At 52.9% G+C, this 16,107-nt stretch overlaps 1 protein-coding gene and 1 long non-coding RNA gene across 16 annotated transcripts in view; one reads left to right on the top strand and one right to left on the bottom strand.

The window, feature by feature from the left end:
• MYT1L (myelin transcription factor 1 like) overlaps positions 1 to 16,107 on the bottom strand; it is a 427,126-nt gene that overhangs the window by 104,598 nt on the left and 306,421 nt on the right. For all 15 annotated transcript variants that reach the window (XM_045055040.1, XM_045055041.1, XM_045055043.1 and 12 more), the window contains exon 9: positions 6,743 to 7,095. In XM_045055040.1, coding sequence (XP_044910975.1) covers positions 6,743 to 7,095 — 353 coding nt within the window. The remainder of the gene's footprint in view (positions 1 to 6,742; positions 7,096 to 16,107) is intronic.
• LOC123384653 overlaps positions 1 to 16,107 on the top strand; it is a 41,520-nt gene that overhangs the window by 3,767 nt on the left and 21,646 nt on the right. The window lies entirely within an intron of this gene.

Raw genomic sequence — 16,107 nt, 5'->3', positions numbered from 1 at the left:
GTCATGCATGTTGCTGGCATCTTATACATGACGTTAAAACCTCAGCAAGATTTGTGGTTGGGATTTACTTGTCTGCAAATTCATGAAATATAAGCCCTAGTTATATTTTATACTTGTGCAAAATTAGCTTGCATGAGGGAAGTTTAACTTTTGTCACCGACTTCTACCTGCAAATGTCTAACTCTGTGCTCACTCATTTCTAAGTTACAGAGCCACACCCTCCCGTATACCTGCGTGGGAAGCCTCCTAAAATAAGGCTTTCAAGGATGGAGGGAAAGATTAATTTTTAAGATGATATAAAATCATCATATTCTTTCTCCCAGCTCTGTCCACAGCCGTTCTCGACTTGAAACCTTGCATACTAAACACATCATCTTTGTTTCTATGTTGGTCTCAGAACTCATTGCTTTTTCTGCTGACTGCAGTGGAAAACTGGTTTGCTAATTCTGATTTTCACAGTCTGTCTGTATTTCAACTTGCTTCCTCATCAGGGACATTTCCCCGAGAACGATGTAAGAGGATAATTGGCTAATCAATATGAGAACAGCCTCCTGAAGGGAGTTTGGGGAACTCAGCGGCCACAATACAGACCCCTCATCACCTTCCTTCTGCCTTTGTCTTAGAGAAATTCAAGCCCATCTATTGCAAATTGTCACGATGTTCTAACAACGTGGGGCCTAGTGCATCATCCTGTTTGAAAGAGAAAATACCTTGGAAACTTTGCAATTAAAAAACAATGTTTCTTCGAGGAGGAATTTATATAGGGTGGGTTTTGCTTTGGATTCCCGTCGAAGAAAGTGGAGTTATTGCAAAGAATGCTCTGTTAACAGCTCAACTGTGTCCAGGACAGTTTCACGTGAGGGTGGTGGGAACAGTCCAGAGCCAGACGTGAAAGGCTCTGACCACCAGCGCGGCGTGGCGATCCGAGCAGAGGCCGGAGGAGAACCACGTGCAAGCACCCTGGTCAGCTGTGCACCTGACACAGTCATTCTGCATGTGGTCCGCTCGCTTCCCCTTGCCTGCAGCGATCAATCGCACACCCAGGAGGTTCTCGCCACCATTACTCACACTCCCTCCAAACCACCCAGTTCCTCCCTGGCTGTGAGCTCTCGGGACCGCCACGACCCATCTGTAGCCAATCCACGTGCAGAAGAGGGGCTTTGGGAGCCAGACCACCCTCATGGCAGGAAGGCATTTGCGGTCCGTACCATCCGATCCAATGGCGAAGTGAATCGTCCCTCAGAGGTGAATTGTCCAAGGCAATCCCAAGATTCAACCAAGAGTAGCACAGAAAGGACTCTATTTACTTACAAATGTATTTAAGAAACAGAATGTTATGAGACGGTTGTGTTGGAGATGGCCGTGAATGTGAAAGTTCTCTCTAGTCTTGGAAGCAAATCGCTACGTTCTTCCCCATGGGCAGGTCCATATGAACTCCTAAGGATACACATATGCACACATTGACTGCACACACATATGTGTGTGTTTATTCTTTAAAGCTGTGTTCTTTTTAGTGGGGTGACCTATGAAAAAAAACCGTTAACTTGTTGGGCATTAAATGACCATTTGATCTAAATTTCCCAAATCATAAGAATCTGAAAAGATATTTACCCCAAGATCTGAAAAATCTGCTATGAGAAAAATCTATGACCCCTGAACAATAACTTTCTTACTTCTAGTATAACAAGGGGGCGTTCATTTAATGAATGCAGATTAGACCATTACAATGTATTGTGAAAATAAAACTCTCCATGCAAAGACCAGGCCACCTGGACAAAATATAATTTTGATTAATCAAATCTGAATTTAATGTAATCTGAAATGAATGACTCAGATATTCTTTCCTGTTGTTCAAACAAGCAACAAGTGTTAGAAAGAACATGAGCCCCTGGTAAGAGAACACCTCAGGAGAATCGGACTGCGTACCCACCACTTACTGGAAATCGTCGAATCTTTCTGAGCCTCACTTTCCAGGGAGCACGACAGTGAAATGGTATCTACCTGTCTCACATAATCACTGAAGATCCAACACAACCCTGTATGTTAACGCACCCGCTGGAGGTGTACCTTAGAGGCAAGATTTTGTTCATACGTAACTACAGTGCCAGAGGCTCCTTGGATTAAAACAGATATCTAATTCCCAAGTTATAAATAATGGTCCTTTATGGACAATGGGCTCCTCTGTAATAATGTGGGGTTGATATGCATTTATTTTAGCTAAAACAAAATCTCTCAGAGGGCACAATGCAGCTTATAATAGAGATGGGATTGCCACACTGGATGAATGCATAGTGGCATCCCACTAGGAGAGATGGAGACTTTGCACCTGCTCACAAGGCTAACATCAGCCTGTTTGGTCCATGTGGCCCCATCATGGTGCCCTGCTTTCTTCACGTTAGATGGTGGTCTGCTACTTGTGGACGTGCTCATGTGTGAACCAGCCTCCTGGCACCGTCTGGAATGTTCTCCTCTCACTATGGCATGAGTGCTTTGCTTCTCTGTTAACTTAAGTCACTGTCTGTGCTTCTATTTGCTGAGATAAAGGCACAATCCGCCTTGGAGGGAATATGCTGACCACTCGGGGATATAATGGTCACCGAGTAAAGCATGGGACATGAAAGGTTGACTTCAAGATGGCGACCCAGAACTCTGGTCACCAGACGAAAAAGGTACCCCCTGTTCCTAGCTTTTCACAAATGTGTGATTTCTGCCAGATCCATTCAAGGAGCGGACAAAGGCACACGATGCGGATGCCCCGTGCTCGGACTGTGTTTCTCATGGTAGAGATGTAGTTATCATGGCAGGAGCTCACATATGTTGACAGCGATTTTGGCATCGAATTTACCAGCAAGGTAAAACAGAATGTATTTGGTCAGTGAGGACATGAAAACAGGAAGTTGCCAGACATATGCCTTTCAGAGTCCTGTTTCACTGAATTAAACATAGCTCAGAGTTTGATCATGTAAAATGAGTGCTTGCTCAGCAAAGCACCTGGCTAACCGGAGTCTTGGACCATGTGTGATGGGGGTGCGTCCTCCAACGGAGACTTCCTGTATAACAGAGAATCTCGGTGAAGCCGTCTCTAGATATCAGGCATCTAAAGGGATTTCTCAGGAAAGATACTCTGGCTTGGCTCAGAAATCGAGCAAAGCGTTTGGTGCTTTCCTGCAGAGAACCAGCAGTGGTCAGAACCACAGTGGAAGGTCCTTCATGTGGACCATCACGGTTTGGTCGGAGCGACTCCTCGGGCCCGAGGATTTGCGGGAGAGCCCATCTGAGAGGGGGTGGGTTGTTACACTTTACTGCCGAGAACACTCAGTTCATCGGAAGTATTTGTCTTACAACGAAGCAGATAGTCTAACGATCTCGTAACGCTTCACTGTGGCCAAGCCCTTCTTTAGTGGTTCCAGGGGATTCCTTTGCAGTTTACGCAATAGATGATTCTAGAAGGTGCTTAGCTGGGGAGCTGGATGCTGAATATGAATTCTGAATCTATGAATCCAAAAATTGATTATTTATCCTCTTAATGGGCATTTGCTTTCCAGAAGCCAATTCCTTGTATGCTTCAGATTCGGACTTGATGTTTGCTGAACATGAGGGTGCCAGTCACCGTGCTAGGTGGGTTGTGCAGTTAACCACTCTGGGGCTGCGATATACTCATGCGGCTGTTCATTTCGTGTCTCCATCATACATCCATTTATTATGCCCACTCACTTGACTTTTTCTAGAACAATGTCACTAGTTTTGACCTACTATCTCACTTTTTAAAAAACAGTTATGTTCTAGGCATTCAAGTTAGAATAGTAATTAAAAAAAAAACTCCATCTAGTCACGTTCTAAAGCTATTCCAGTAAGGCTCTACTCTTTCAGAATATGTCACTTTGTACTTTTAAAAGTAGATTATTTAAAAAATGACCCTAAGTAAGCTAGAATTGAAAGTCTCATTGTAGCAAACGAAGACAGGACCTAAAATCTGGCTCAGACCCTTGGCTAGCCGCACATGTACGAACCTCTCCTGCCCGACCCTGTCACACGCAACAGCCGTACCTCGGACACTGATGCCTGGCGCCGGGCAGCGCAGCCTGGGCACGAGGAAGAGCGGGGCTGTGCACCATCTTGATGAGAAGCCACAGTCAAGTTACAAACCATTCACCAGCTTCAGCAGATAATGATTTCGCCCCAAACTGCGCACGTTCCCTACAGCGTCCATAAGCAATTGGCCAAATTCGTCTATTTTCCAACGTCCCACACACTGTGCTACATGGAGCCTACATGGAGTCTGTCATCCTCCGCACGCAGCCCTGGCCGTCAGGTCAGTGACACTGGGGCGTGGACACGGCGGGGCTGCTGCCGCCGGCATGTGTGTGTGTCCCAATGCGCCTGCTTGGACCGTCTCCACGCCTGCTCTGTGATGCCACAACAGGAGCAACAGTCTGGGAGCCCACGCTGCAGTGTGTGTGTGCATGTGTGTGTGCACATGTATGCACGCAGGCATACATGGACATGTTCGCGTGTCTATGTACCTGGAACAATTGAGGATTACTTCCTAAAATCCAGGTTTCCCGGAACAGACTGTTCCTTCTGAAGGGGGAGCGTGAATTTCTGTCCGCCACGTGGGATTAACAACAACGGGCTCACACCCCCCGGCCTGAGACAGCTCCCCACACTGGCTGTCCAGCGGTCCACTATACCGAGAAATTTGCTCCCCCCGAATTCAGAGTTTTGAGGAACTTCCCAAGGAAGAAGCGTAAGAGAAGACACCCCCTTTACTTTTAAACACGTTTGGCATTTCTCTGAGTCAAACTCTAAGCCAATGAAGACTGTATGTATCTACATTCTTCAGAAACTTACTTTTTTCTGGAAAAGAAATGAATTTTATAAAATGATTATCTTTGATGTCATAGTTTGGGTCTGACCCTGACAGAAAATTGGGTATAAAAGCAAAAGCACTTAAATTCATCGCCCGAAACACGTTCAGCGCCCCGTGCGCTGCGCCTTTTCAGGTACGTCTCACGGGAGCCGGACACCTCAGGTCAGAGACACGGGTCTCAGATGCGAAGCAGATGACGGACCGATCAACTATTTCAGCTCAGCGGTATCTATTCCCACCCTGGCCCGTGACGAAAGGTAAAGCCTCGGTGATCAGCAGACAAGCCTGACTCCGGCAGCTGGCGCCCTAGAGGGTCTTGCAAAGCTTCCAGCTGCTGGGAAGGCAAGCGGGTGAGCCTTCCCGGCAATGGTGGGGCTACTGTCCCTACGTGCTGGGAAGAGCATCCAAGAAGATGCCGGATGGAGACTGGGTGTGCCGCCCTAGGTTCCCGGACGAGGGAGCCAAGACAAGTTAATCAAGTGTGCGCACCGTAAAGGCCACGGCACATGTCTGTCACGAGCTCCCTGAACCGTAGCTTGGGGGAGTCGGCAGCTACCATCTAGCAGGAAATGGAAAGGGATTCTTTAGAACCAGGGTTACGACACGGGAGTGAGTGGTTGTTTCTCTCAGCCTTGACCAGGCAGACTCAGCAGGCGAGCAATCGGGAGTGAGTCCTGAGCACTTGCTCCCGCGTCTGTATCTGCAGCTTCACCTGTGCCTGCACCTGTGCCTCGAACTGTATCTCTGTGCCTGTGCCGGGGCCTGACCCTCCACATGCACCTGCACCTGCGCCTCCACCTGCACCTGCGACTCCAACTGCGCCTCCACCTGCGCCTCCACCTGCACCTGCACCTCCACCTGCACCTGCGCCTCCACCTGCACCTGCGACTCCACCTGCACCTCCACCTGCACCTGTGCCTCCACCTGCACCTGCACCTGCGCCTCCACCTGCGCCTCCACCTGCACCTGCACCTGTGCCTCCACCTGCACCTGCGCCTCCACCTGTGTCTCCACCTGCACTTGCACCTGTGCCTCCACCTGCACTTGCCCCTCCACCTGCGCCTACACCTGCATCTGCGCCTCCACCTGCACCTGTGACTCCACCTGCGCCTCCACCTGCACCTGCGCCTCCACCTGCACCTGCCCCTCCACCTGCGCCTCCACCTGCACCTGCGCCTCCACCTGCACCTGCCCCTCCACCTGCACCTGCGCCTCCACCTGCACTGCCCCTCCAGCTGCGCCTCCACCTGTGCCTCCACCTGCACCTGCGCCTCCACCTCCACCTGCACCTGTGCCTCCACCTGCGCCTCCGCCTCCACCTGCGACTCCACCCGCACCTGTCCCTCCACCTGCACCCGCACCTGTCCCTCCACCTGCGCCTCCACCTGCGCCTCCACCTGCACCTGCGCCTCCACCTGCACCTGTCCTTCCACCTGTGCCTCTACCTGCACCTGCGCCTCCACCTGTGCCTCCATCTGCACCTGTCCTTCCACCTGCGCCTCCACCTGCACCTGCCCCTCCACCTGCGCCTGCGCCTCCACCTGCGTCTCCACCTGCACCTGCGCCTCCACCTGCACCTGTCCTTCCACCTGCGCCTCCACCTGCACCTGCGACTCCACCTGCGCCTGCGCCTCCACCTGCGCCTCCACCTGCACCTGCGCCTCCACCTGCACTGCCCCTCCAGCTGCGCCTCCACCTGTGCCGCCACCTGCACCTGCGCCTCCACCTCCACCTGAGCCTCCACCTGCGCCTCCACCTGCGCCTCCACCTGCGCCTGCGCCTCCACCTCCACCTGCACCTGCACCTGCGCCTCCCCAATGACACACTGGCCCCCATCACCACCGGACGCGTCACTACTATTTTAAAGATTACCATTCTCGTCCTCCTCCTCGTCGTCCTCCTCCTCCTCCTCGTCATCCTCCTCCTCGTCCTCCACGTCCTCCCCATCCTCGTCGTCATCGTCCTCCTCCTCCTCTAGCTCCTCCTCCTCCTCTCGGTCGCCTTCCTCATCCTCCTCGTCCTCCTCCCTGCGCTCGTCCTCGTCCTCCGAGTACTCCTCCTCGTCCTCCTCCTTGTCATCCACGTCCTCCGAGCCCTCGCTCTCATAACACTCGTCCACCGAGGAGCTGTCGGCTTTCACGGCGAATGGTTTCCGCTTGGGAGCAGGCTCTTGGGGCTGCTTATCCTGTGTTTTTCTTTTTTTAGCCAAGGGGCAGCCATACACGCTGTGTAGAGACAGAGAGAGAAGACCTGTGTCACTATCTTTGGAGGTTAGAGCATGGGCGCCCTGCGAGAGAGCTAGGGCTTAGTGTGAGTGCCACCCACACAGGCGCGGGCAGGGTCTTGCACACGCTCCTGCGTGTGCGCAGCCTCGGTGCCAATGCTGCAACGGCGACAGAGCTCCAGGCACCTAGTCACCACACACACATGCCACCTCCCAGCCCCTTGTCCCGGCCATCACGTAGGGACGCACACCCCGTGGCGCTCAGGAGGATGGTTTGTGACACCCCTCACAATCGACAGTCGACCACACAAATTGTCTTTCTTAAACATCTTGCCAGATACACATTACGTATGATGCGTTTCACGAGAAGAATTAGTTCATGCACAGTATATTCACATATCCCCTCTTCTGTGAAATATGACAATATATGTGTTGTGAGAAAGCTTTGGATGTGTTTGTATCTGTAGATGCTGCCGACAAAATGGTATCTGTAAACTAACGAGCTACTCACAGAAGATGAGCCACAAATGCCTGCTGGTGAGAACAGCCGCACAGTTTAAATCGATGAAGAACGTTGTCAGTCCCAACGTTATGGACAAAAGTCAGTGTTGTAGGCAGCCATCCCTAAACCCTGCTGAAATCAGTCCAAACTTGGGCAAGACCCCCGGACCAGGACCTGTCTTCCATAGAGGGCAACTTTCCAAAGTGACTTTGCTATTACGGTTCTTGTCTTCCTGGAAACCCCACGATACACTGCAGGAATAAGGGGGAGAGACACAGAGCACGGATGCTGTGGGCACCTATTCCATTTGTCGAAAATAAGACATGTGGTCTCTGGTGCTGACTGAATGCTTTGGGAGCACTGTGATAGGCTTACGTTTAGACCTGAGAAGTATCCAGTCTCACATGGACCATCCAGTACATGCTTATTTGGGGAGGATCCTTGGGGCTGGGTGCTGGGCCCTGGCGGATTCAGAGGGGAGAAGCATAGATATGGACCGGTGAGGAAGACTGTGTTGGAGCCACTCAGCACAGGTGACATGTGTGCCAAACACGTGGCATGTCACGGGCACACAGTAAAGGGCTGTTGAATGGATAGGTGACGTGTGATAAATGCTATGATAAAGGCATGTTGAGGGTGTCCCGTCGAGAGGGTCAGGGGGTCAAGGGAGCTCGACCATGCTCCAGACAAATGAGGCTGGGGCTGGGCTTGAAGAGGTTGCATGAAGCTATGGAAACATATTTCAGGCAAAACAGAGACTTTGTGGGGCACTTGGGGGGCTCAGTCGGTGGGTGTCCGACTTCGGCTTAGGTCATGATCTCACCATCCATGGGTTTGAGCCCCGTGTCGGGCTCTGTGCTGACAGCTCAGAGCCCGGATCCTGCTTCACATTCTGTGTCTCCCTCTCTCTCTGCCCCTCTCCCACTCATTCTATGTCTCTTTCTCTCTCTCAAAAATAAACAAACATTAAAAAAACCCAGAGACTTCGCAAAGACGTGAACACAACAAAGAGCATGATCTGTGCAGAAAATGGAAACAAAAACCAAACACAGAGTTCAGAGTGTGCAATGGTGGGGCCAGTAGGATTGTGTCTGGCAAGGTTTAGGAAGGGGCAGACTGGCCTGGGGACCCGTCCAGGAGGGGCCTGGAAGGAAGGGGAAGGCGAAGCAGTCACTGTGCTGACCTGATGTCCGATGAGGGTCCCCAGAGCCTCTGCTGGACACACAAGTCCCTGATAGGCACCGTCCCTCCCCGCAGCGAGACTTAGGTCCATGGTTGAGGGGTGGGACGGGCAGACAGGATGCACTGTGTCTGGAAGATTATGTGTGTGAACGGCTTGTGGGAGGTGTCACAGAGCGAGGGGCTGGGGAGACATTTGACGTTGTACTCCAGGGTCCCCAGCTGTAAGTGCACATCTCACACACTTGCTTCGGGGCTGGAAGGGTCACTTCTGTAGAGAGGTCAGTGCTGGGCACACACGCAGTACTCATAGTTGGTGCCTGCTGTTGATTATCATGGCGATTTTTATTCTTACTCAGGAATTGGGTGCTCAGCAGGCATGTCCCTCTGTGCTTTGGACACTTACTGTTGTGCTGTTTGTCACTACCGTCAACAGTCCCCAGACCATCTGGACGAACGGCATGAGCAAAGGGGTGGCCCTGACACTGTTTCCTGGAGAATTATTGCTTGGGTGCATCTCATACTCTAGTAAAGACAACGCCATTCATGGGGGGCCCTGGAGGCCGCTGGCATGCACTGGCTCCCAGAACGGAAGGACTTCATTCCTATCCAAGTGTGTGACCGTGGTCAGTCCCCTTTCTGGCGTGGATGTCCCTTTCTTTCTTCATCTGTAAAGCGAGGGCCACTGGGTGATCGCCAAGGCTTCACCAACCCCAGAATCCCAGCACGATTGGTCATCTGCCTTTTGAAACTAAGCATCTCTTAGAACATAATAATCAAAGCAAGAATAATACTTATAACCCGAAAAAAACCTGAAGAGAACATATATTGGTCTCTGTAGCATTTCTAAGATGAAACAGAGTTCTGAGCTTTCTTTCGTGCGACTCTTTCCACGGACCGGGAGACCGGGTCCGTGGCCTCAGACACACAGGCCCAGCCGCCCCCACCTTGCTGTCCACCCCCTCGTGCCCAACGACCACCTGACAGTGCGTCCAGCCCGAGCTCCACACCAGCCAGGCTTCTCGGAGATGGCGGTCGGGGGACTCACTCAGTCCAGTCTGTTTGTCCAGATAAAGGGTCAGCGGTAGGTGCTCGTGCCAGGTCGGCCCACGATGTTCCGGGACATAACGACTGTTGTCACCTGCCCGTGAGGGAGCTCTGTTCTGCACCAGTGCTACCCGCACAGGGCACCAGGCCTCTCTCTGACCGTCTCTGACCGTCTCAGGTTCATCCGGACTGCTAGGAAGTGATGTAAAACCGGCCGTCTGTGCTGTTCAGCGATGCCACCCACAATGCTCGGCTCCAGCTGGCGGTGGGGACTCCTTCAGGTGGGGTGAGCCAGCACTGCGGCCGGGCTTCGTGCCCTGTCCCCCGCCCGTCCACACACACCTACCTGCCTCAGATCTCCTGGGGGCCTGCCTGCTGCTCAGACCTTAAATGGTAGGGCAGCAACGTTCAGAGCGGGCAAGTGGATGTTATCCTTAAAACGGATGCTGCAGTTAGAAGCGGACACAACTGGCCTTGGCTCCGCCCAGACGGGCCCCTGGGGTTGTGGGAGGTGGCGAGTCTGGCCAAGAGGACACCTGAAAGTGTGGGGTCTGAGCTGGAGGTCGGGGGCTCCACCCCGAGGGGGGCATCTGGCCCTCAGGACAGCTCCTCCTCACACGTCTGCCCCATTACGCCTGCAGGTGCAGTGGTGACAACGGAACCACGGCCAGGCACCCATCTGCCGGTGCCCACCGTGGCCCCCTCTCCTTTAGAGCCCTGCGGGGTGGCCAGCGGGGCAGTGGAGGAGAGAAAAGGAGGAAGAGTAGAAACATCGCAGAGTACAGACAGTGGGAAGCGTGGGGGTGGGGGCGTCAGGGCAGAATGAGAAGGAGGAGGGAGTCGGCCACGTTTGTGCCCCATCACACCTGCGCCTCACGCAGCGGCCTCTGGTGTCAGCGTGTGACACGTTGCGCAGACAGCCTCGGTGCCGTCAGGGAGGCGACGTGGAGGAAACGGCACGTCCGGAGCCCCGTGTTCCTGTCTCGGCTTTGTTAACACCTGGATGGGCTCCTGGACTCTGGCTGGGCCTCCGTTTACCTATCTGTGCAATGAGGGGGTTGCCCGTCCCTTTGCTGTTCTATAGTTTTTATTGCTCAAAATTCCTGAAGGATTTCCTTCTCATTGCGGTCTGCTCATCTACTATTTAGTTCCTTGTGATACATTTTTGAAACCGTTTCAGCTAAATTCCTGACTGTTGGAATTAGCTGGCCTCAAACGTCCGGTGCCTTCTGCTAATTCACATGGCTCGATGCTCAAAGCCTTTTCCTCCGTCCGTTAGCGTGAACCGTAGGTCAAAATCACGCTTACCGCAAACACATTCCGTTGCCCCGTTCCCTAAGTGCCCACTTTCAAGGTGAGAGCAAAGTCCCAGCCCATAAGACAGATTTCACTCATGCATCAGGCAGCAGGTGGCCCAGATGCCCGGTCTGTGGGACCCAGTGGCTTGGAATATCCCTCCACCGAAAGAGAGAGTCTGCACGCACAGGAAGGGCGGGTGCCGCCCTCCTCTACCCGGCAGGTGCTGTGGAAGCGAGCGTGTTCCACAGCCGCGTTGTGCTCCATTTACCCGGGCTCATGCCTATCAGCCACGCGAGTCTTTCTAAGAAGACAGCAGAAACCCACAGTCCTGGAATGTCTCCAGATTGTGGACACCAAATGGGATCAACGGTGGAGTCCCGGGGGTAGCTGAGAAGCTGGCGCCCAGGTGAAGCGCCAGTTACGTGAACGCAGCAGGTGCACGGCCGGCCCTTCCTCCACATCCCCGCACGCGGGAGGGCCCGAGCTCAGCCGACTGTGGGGTTCACGTTGTTGCTTCGGTCCCCGATTCTGTTCCTCAATAGGACAGGTGGGCCTCCACCAGCTGTGTATTTCCCATGCTGGCCAGCGGAAGCTTGCTGCTGACGGTGGTCACGGAATATTGGTTGAATGAACAAACCACGGTCTCCTCCATTTATTAAAAATGAAAGCACTTACTGGGGCCCCTGGTTGGCTCAGCTGATTAAATGTCTGACTCTTGATTTTAGCTCAGGTCATGATCTCACGGTTGGTGAGATCGAACCCCAAGTCGGGCTCTGCGCTGGGTGTGGAACCTGCTTGGGCTTCTCTGTCTCTCTCTGTCTGCCCCTCCCCTGCTTGTGCTCTCTTCCTCTCTCTCTCTCTTCCTCTCTCTCTCTCTCTCTCTTCCTCTCTCTCTCTGCCTTTCTCTCTCTCTCTCTGCCTTTCTCTCTCTCTCTCTCTTCCTCTCTCTCTCTCTCTTCTCTCTCTCTGCCTTTCTCTCTCTCTCTCTGTCTTTCTCTCTCTCTCTCTCTCTCTGCCTTTCTCTCTCTCTCTCTGCCTTTCTCTCTCTCTCTCTGCCTTTCTCTCTCTCTCTCTCTCTCTTCCTCTCTCTCTCTCTTTTCTCTCTCTCTGCCTTTCTCTCTCTCTCTCTGCCTTTCTCTCTCTCTTCCTCTCTTCCTCTCTCTCAAAAGAAAAAATGAAAGCACTTCTCACGTACTGGTGTGATTATGGGTTCTCCTTCACGACACTGAGAAAATGGCCTGTGTTGAATTGATTGTTTTATTCAGGGCTGCAGTATCCAATATAGTAGCCCATAGTCATCTGCAGCTATTTAATTAGCATTAAAGAAAATCAAAAAAATGGACTCCCCGGCCTCACTGCTCACATTTTAAGGGTCCAGGAGCCACAGGTGGGTAGTGGCTGCCATATTGGTGGTTTCCATCACCACAAAAAAAATTCAGTGGACAGATCCGTGACGGCCATCTGGGACACAGTAGGTGTTCGTCAGGTATTTGTTGAGTGAATAGTGGCCACTGGCTACTGCAAGGAAGCAGAGCAGGACGGGGCAGGAGGGGCTGAGCTTTGGGAGGTAGCTCAAGATCCCGGAACGCCGGCGTCAAGAAAGCTCATTCTTCTCCAGTCGCTCAAGGGAATGTGTTCTGTGTCACTGTAGCCAAATCAGATGGCTCCGTCTATGAGGGGCAAGGCCGATCCCGGGTGGAGATCCCAGCGATGCCTGCAGACGCCTCCAAGCAGAGCTCCCCGCACGCTCTGGCGGGCGCAGCTAACGGCGACCCCGGACGCCAGATCCCCGCCTGCGGGGTGTCGACAGGCTCTCTATCTCCTGCGTCCGCTCCTACTTTACGGAATCACAACCTTTGGAGATGGAGATGGATGCTTTTCTGGTTTTCTCCCCACAGCCGAACCCTCAAAGCACTAGTAACGTGGGGACTCAGGGTGACGGCAGCTCATGTGTTTGAGCCCCGCCGAAGGCCTTGAAGTTGCAGAGGGAAGAACTGTGTGCCGTGAGCGGTGAGTTTCCCGGGGCCCCACGTCCTGCGAGCCTCGCTGTGCCGCTCACGTGTGCCCGGAGCGTCTCCGCCAGTGCAGCTCTTACGATCCTTTGCTGTTAGCTTGACTTAAGCCATCTTGAGTCTTTCCTGTCACGTTATTCTAGCAAATTGGTTACCTGGCCGCAGTGAACGCTTACATTTAAAATGTTGTGTATTACAAGCTCTCAGGGCTGGTTTCTGTGGGGTTTCCAGTGGCCTCTTGCTTGGTGTTTTCATTTATCCGATTTTAATATAAACAGAGGGTCAGGTCTCAGTAACTGGAAAGTGGGCTTGGCGGCGTGTCCCCGCTCCGGCCCTGTCTCATGGCCTCTGATGAGAGAGGAAGGACTCGGGCAGGCAGGTCACGTCCCCCAACATCGAGGGGAGGCTCGCGAAGCCACAGCCAGTTCACAGACGCACGGTCGCTGTGTATGATCGCTCTTTCACGGGTGACACCTTTCTTGTATTGCCTGAATGGCCTCGGTTGTGTCAGGGCTAAAATATTTTGGAATCGTGTCAGAAATATTTGCACGTGATTCTGGAGCCCTGAGTTCAAATCCCAGCTTGGCGAATGCGGCACGACTCACAGAGCCCTTACCTGCTGTTTTTTAACATCTTCACAAAAATGAGCCCGCTAAGCCCTCACAGCGACGGTACACGACGACGGGATGGAAATGATTATAATTCCCTTTTTGTGGGACGGAGATCGTGAGGGATCTTCTGAAGGTCACACGGCTGAATAACATTGAACAAAGTACTTGAGAGTCCCTTGTCCCCACATCTTGCCTTTCTGCTCTCTAAAGACCTAGAAACCCTGTCCCACTTTCTTATGGGGCTGTGGTCAGGATCCATTAAAACAATCACACACCTGTTCCTCTAATGTCTATCACACGGTGAGCAAAAAATACATTTTGCTGAATGAATTAGACAGAGTGGCTCCTTTGTGCATTTGTTCAGAAAATGTTTCACTGAGCAGCACGGACACAGTCCCCAACTTCACAGGACATGAGCAGAGAGTTGCCTGATGGACCGGATGGGCTGTGGGGCAGGAGACAGACAGACAGGCACCTGGGAAGGATGGGCCACACCCACACGGATGGAAGAGTTCAGGCCGTGTACATGGAGAGGCGTGTGGACAGCCGCAGATGCGCAAAAACGCAGACAGTACAGGTCACACGTGTCCCTACTTCTCACTCTCGATGCCCAAACTCTCCTTCGGGGGGTCAACTCTGCACACATTGCACTCCGTTAGGAACCCCCCACCTCACCCTGGAGGAACCTGTCCTGGACTTGCCTAGCCTGCTCTAAGTGTCTGTCCCTAGACCTCTGTCCCCCTGGGAGCCCCAGCAGCCTCCTCCTGAGGACGCCCTTCCCCCCACCGGTGCTGGGGACGCCCTTCCCTCACCTGTGCTGGCTCCCCTGCTTCTGGACCCGACATCTCTGTCCTCCACTGTCTCGCGTGGGTGCAGCACATGGTCCAGGAGCTCACGGAGGAGGCATGAGAAAGGGACAGGTGTGAGACCCTGGCACGTGTGCAGGTGTCCGTGTGCTGCCCGCAACCGGTGGTCCGCTCGGGAATGCAATTCTAGGTCATATGGCCTTTTCCTCGGTACGTCTGTCGTTTTCCTCCTTGCGACCCAGTTCCTTGAGAGCCGGTCAAGAAGTCCAGTTCTGTTATGAGTTTTGATCCTCTGTATGAAGCCGGGCTTCTGAGAGTCTTTGCCAGTTTCTCTGGCGGGGGATACATTCCCACGTTCTGGGCCACGCGCTGCTCTGGAGTCAGTTCAGGGAAATTTTTTACTTACTTCCAGCGCTATTTTATCCTTACCGTTTTCTCTGGTTCTGGATTGCCATTGTTTGGCTGTCGTGCTTCCGGAGCCATCTCTCGTGTTGTCTTATCTTTTCTCTGTTTTCCCCCAGGGTTTTGTCCTTCTAACCGGACAGTTCCTTCAACTTTGCCTCCAGTCCTTCTCTTGAGTTCTATTTCTTGCTATCTTTCATTTTTCTGAACTTCTTTGAGGTCCTAATTGTTTTCTCATCTTCCTGTTTGAGAATATTACACCTTTGCAGGGAAGATTTTCTCTATCTTCTCTGGGTTGTTTCTTCTGTTGCGCTGTTTCATTTTAGAGGCTTTCCCCCGTGCCTGGTCCTTGGACGTCCCCCACACGTGGGGCAGGACTGCGCTGCCTGCGGGTCTCGGGTGCGGCCGGACCAGGCCGCTTCGTCAGGTGGTCCGGCAGGAAGCGGCCGTTCCTCCCCGGCAGGCGACGTGCTGGGAACCCAGTGTGGAGACTCCAGGGTCTCGGCACTCCGTGCACAGATGCCCACGCAGCCCTCCCCCCAGCAGACAGTGACCCCGTGGCAGCGACCGGTGACCTCGGTGACAAACTCTGTGCTTCATTCTCTCCAGAGAACAGTTTTTAAAGCTGATCAGGTCTCGGGGGTGAAGAGTTGGCTCATCGGCTCCGGGCCCGGAGCGGCACATTGGGGTGGCTGCTTCTGCCCACGCGTAAGACCAGTTTCCCCGCTGTCAGGTCCATCGTCAACACGTCCAGCCGTGCCTGGTGCCATCGATTCGGGAGTTCTAGAGGATTCCAGGGTTCAGGTTTCGTCAGGGCCACCTGAGTTTCACCTGTTGTTAGGGGCCGGGCGTCTGCTAGATCTCACAGTACTCAACTCTCTGCTCCTTTGCCTCCAAAGTTCTGGTGCTGTTTCTCCTCTCCCATTATTTTTCCCAGTGTCCTTTTGCTTTTAAGAACCAGACTCTTGGCCACTGTTTTAGTGAGGTCCGCAAGGCGGCCCGAGCTAACAAGTGTGTTCAACTCTTTCTGGAATTTGGACATTGTCTACTCAATTTTCTTTAAGTTTATTTATTTTGAGAGAGAGAGAGAGACAGAGACAGAGAGTGAGTGAATGGGGGAGAGGTAGAGAGAGACAGAGAGAATCACAAGCAGAC

This window comes from Felis catus, chromosome A3, assembly GCF_018350175.1.
Source record: "Felis catus isolate Fca126 chromosome A3, F.catus_Fca126_mat1.0, whole genome shotgun sequence".
NCBI lineage: Eukaryota > Metazoa > Chordata > Mammalia > Carnivora > Felidae > Felis > Felis catus.
The sequence above is the reverse complement of the archived record's forward strand: the minus strand, read 5'-3'. Positions and strand labels throughout refer to the sequence as shown.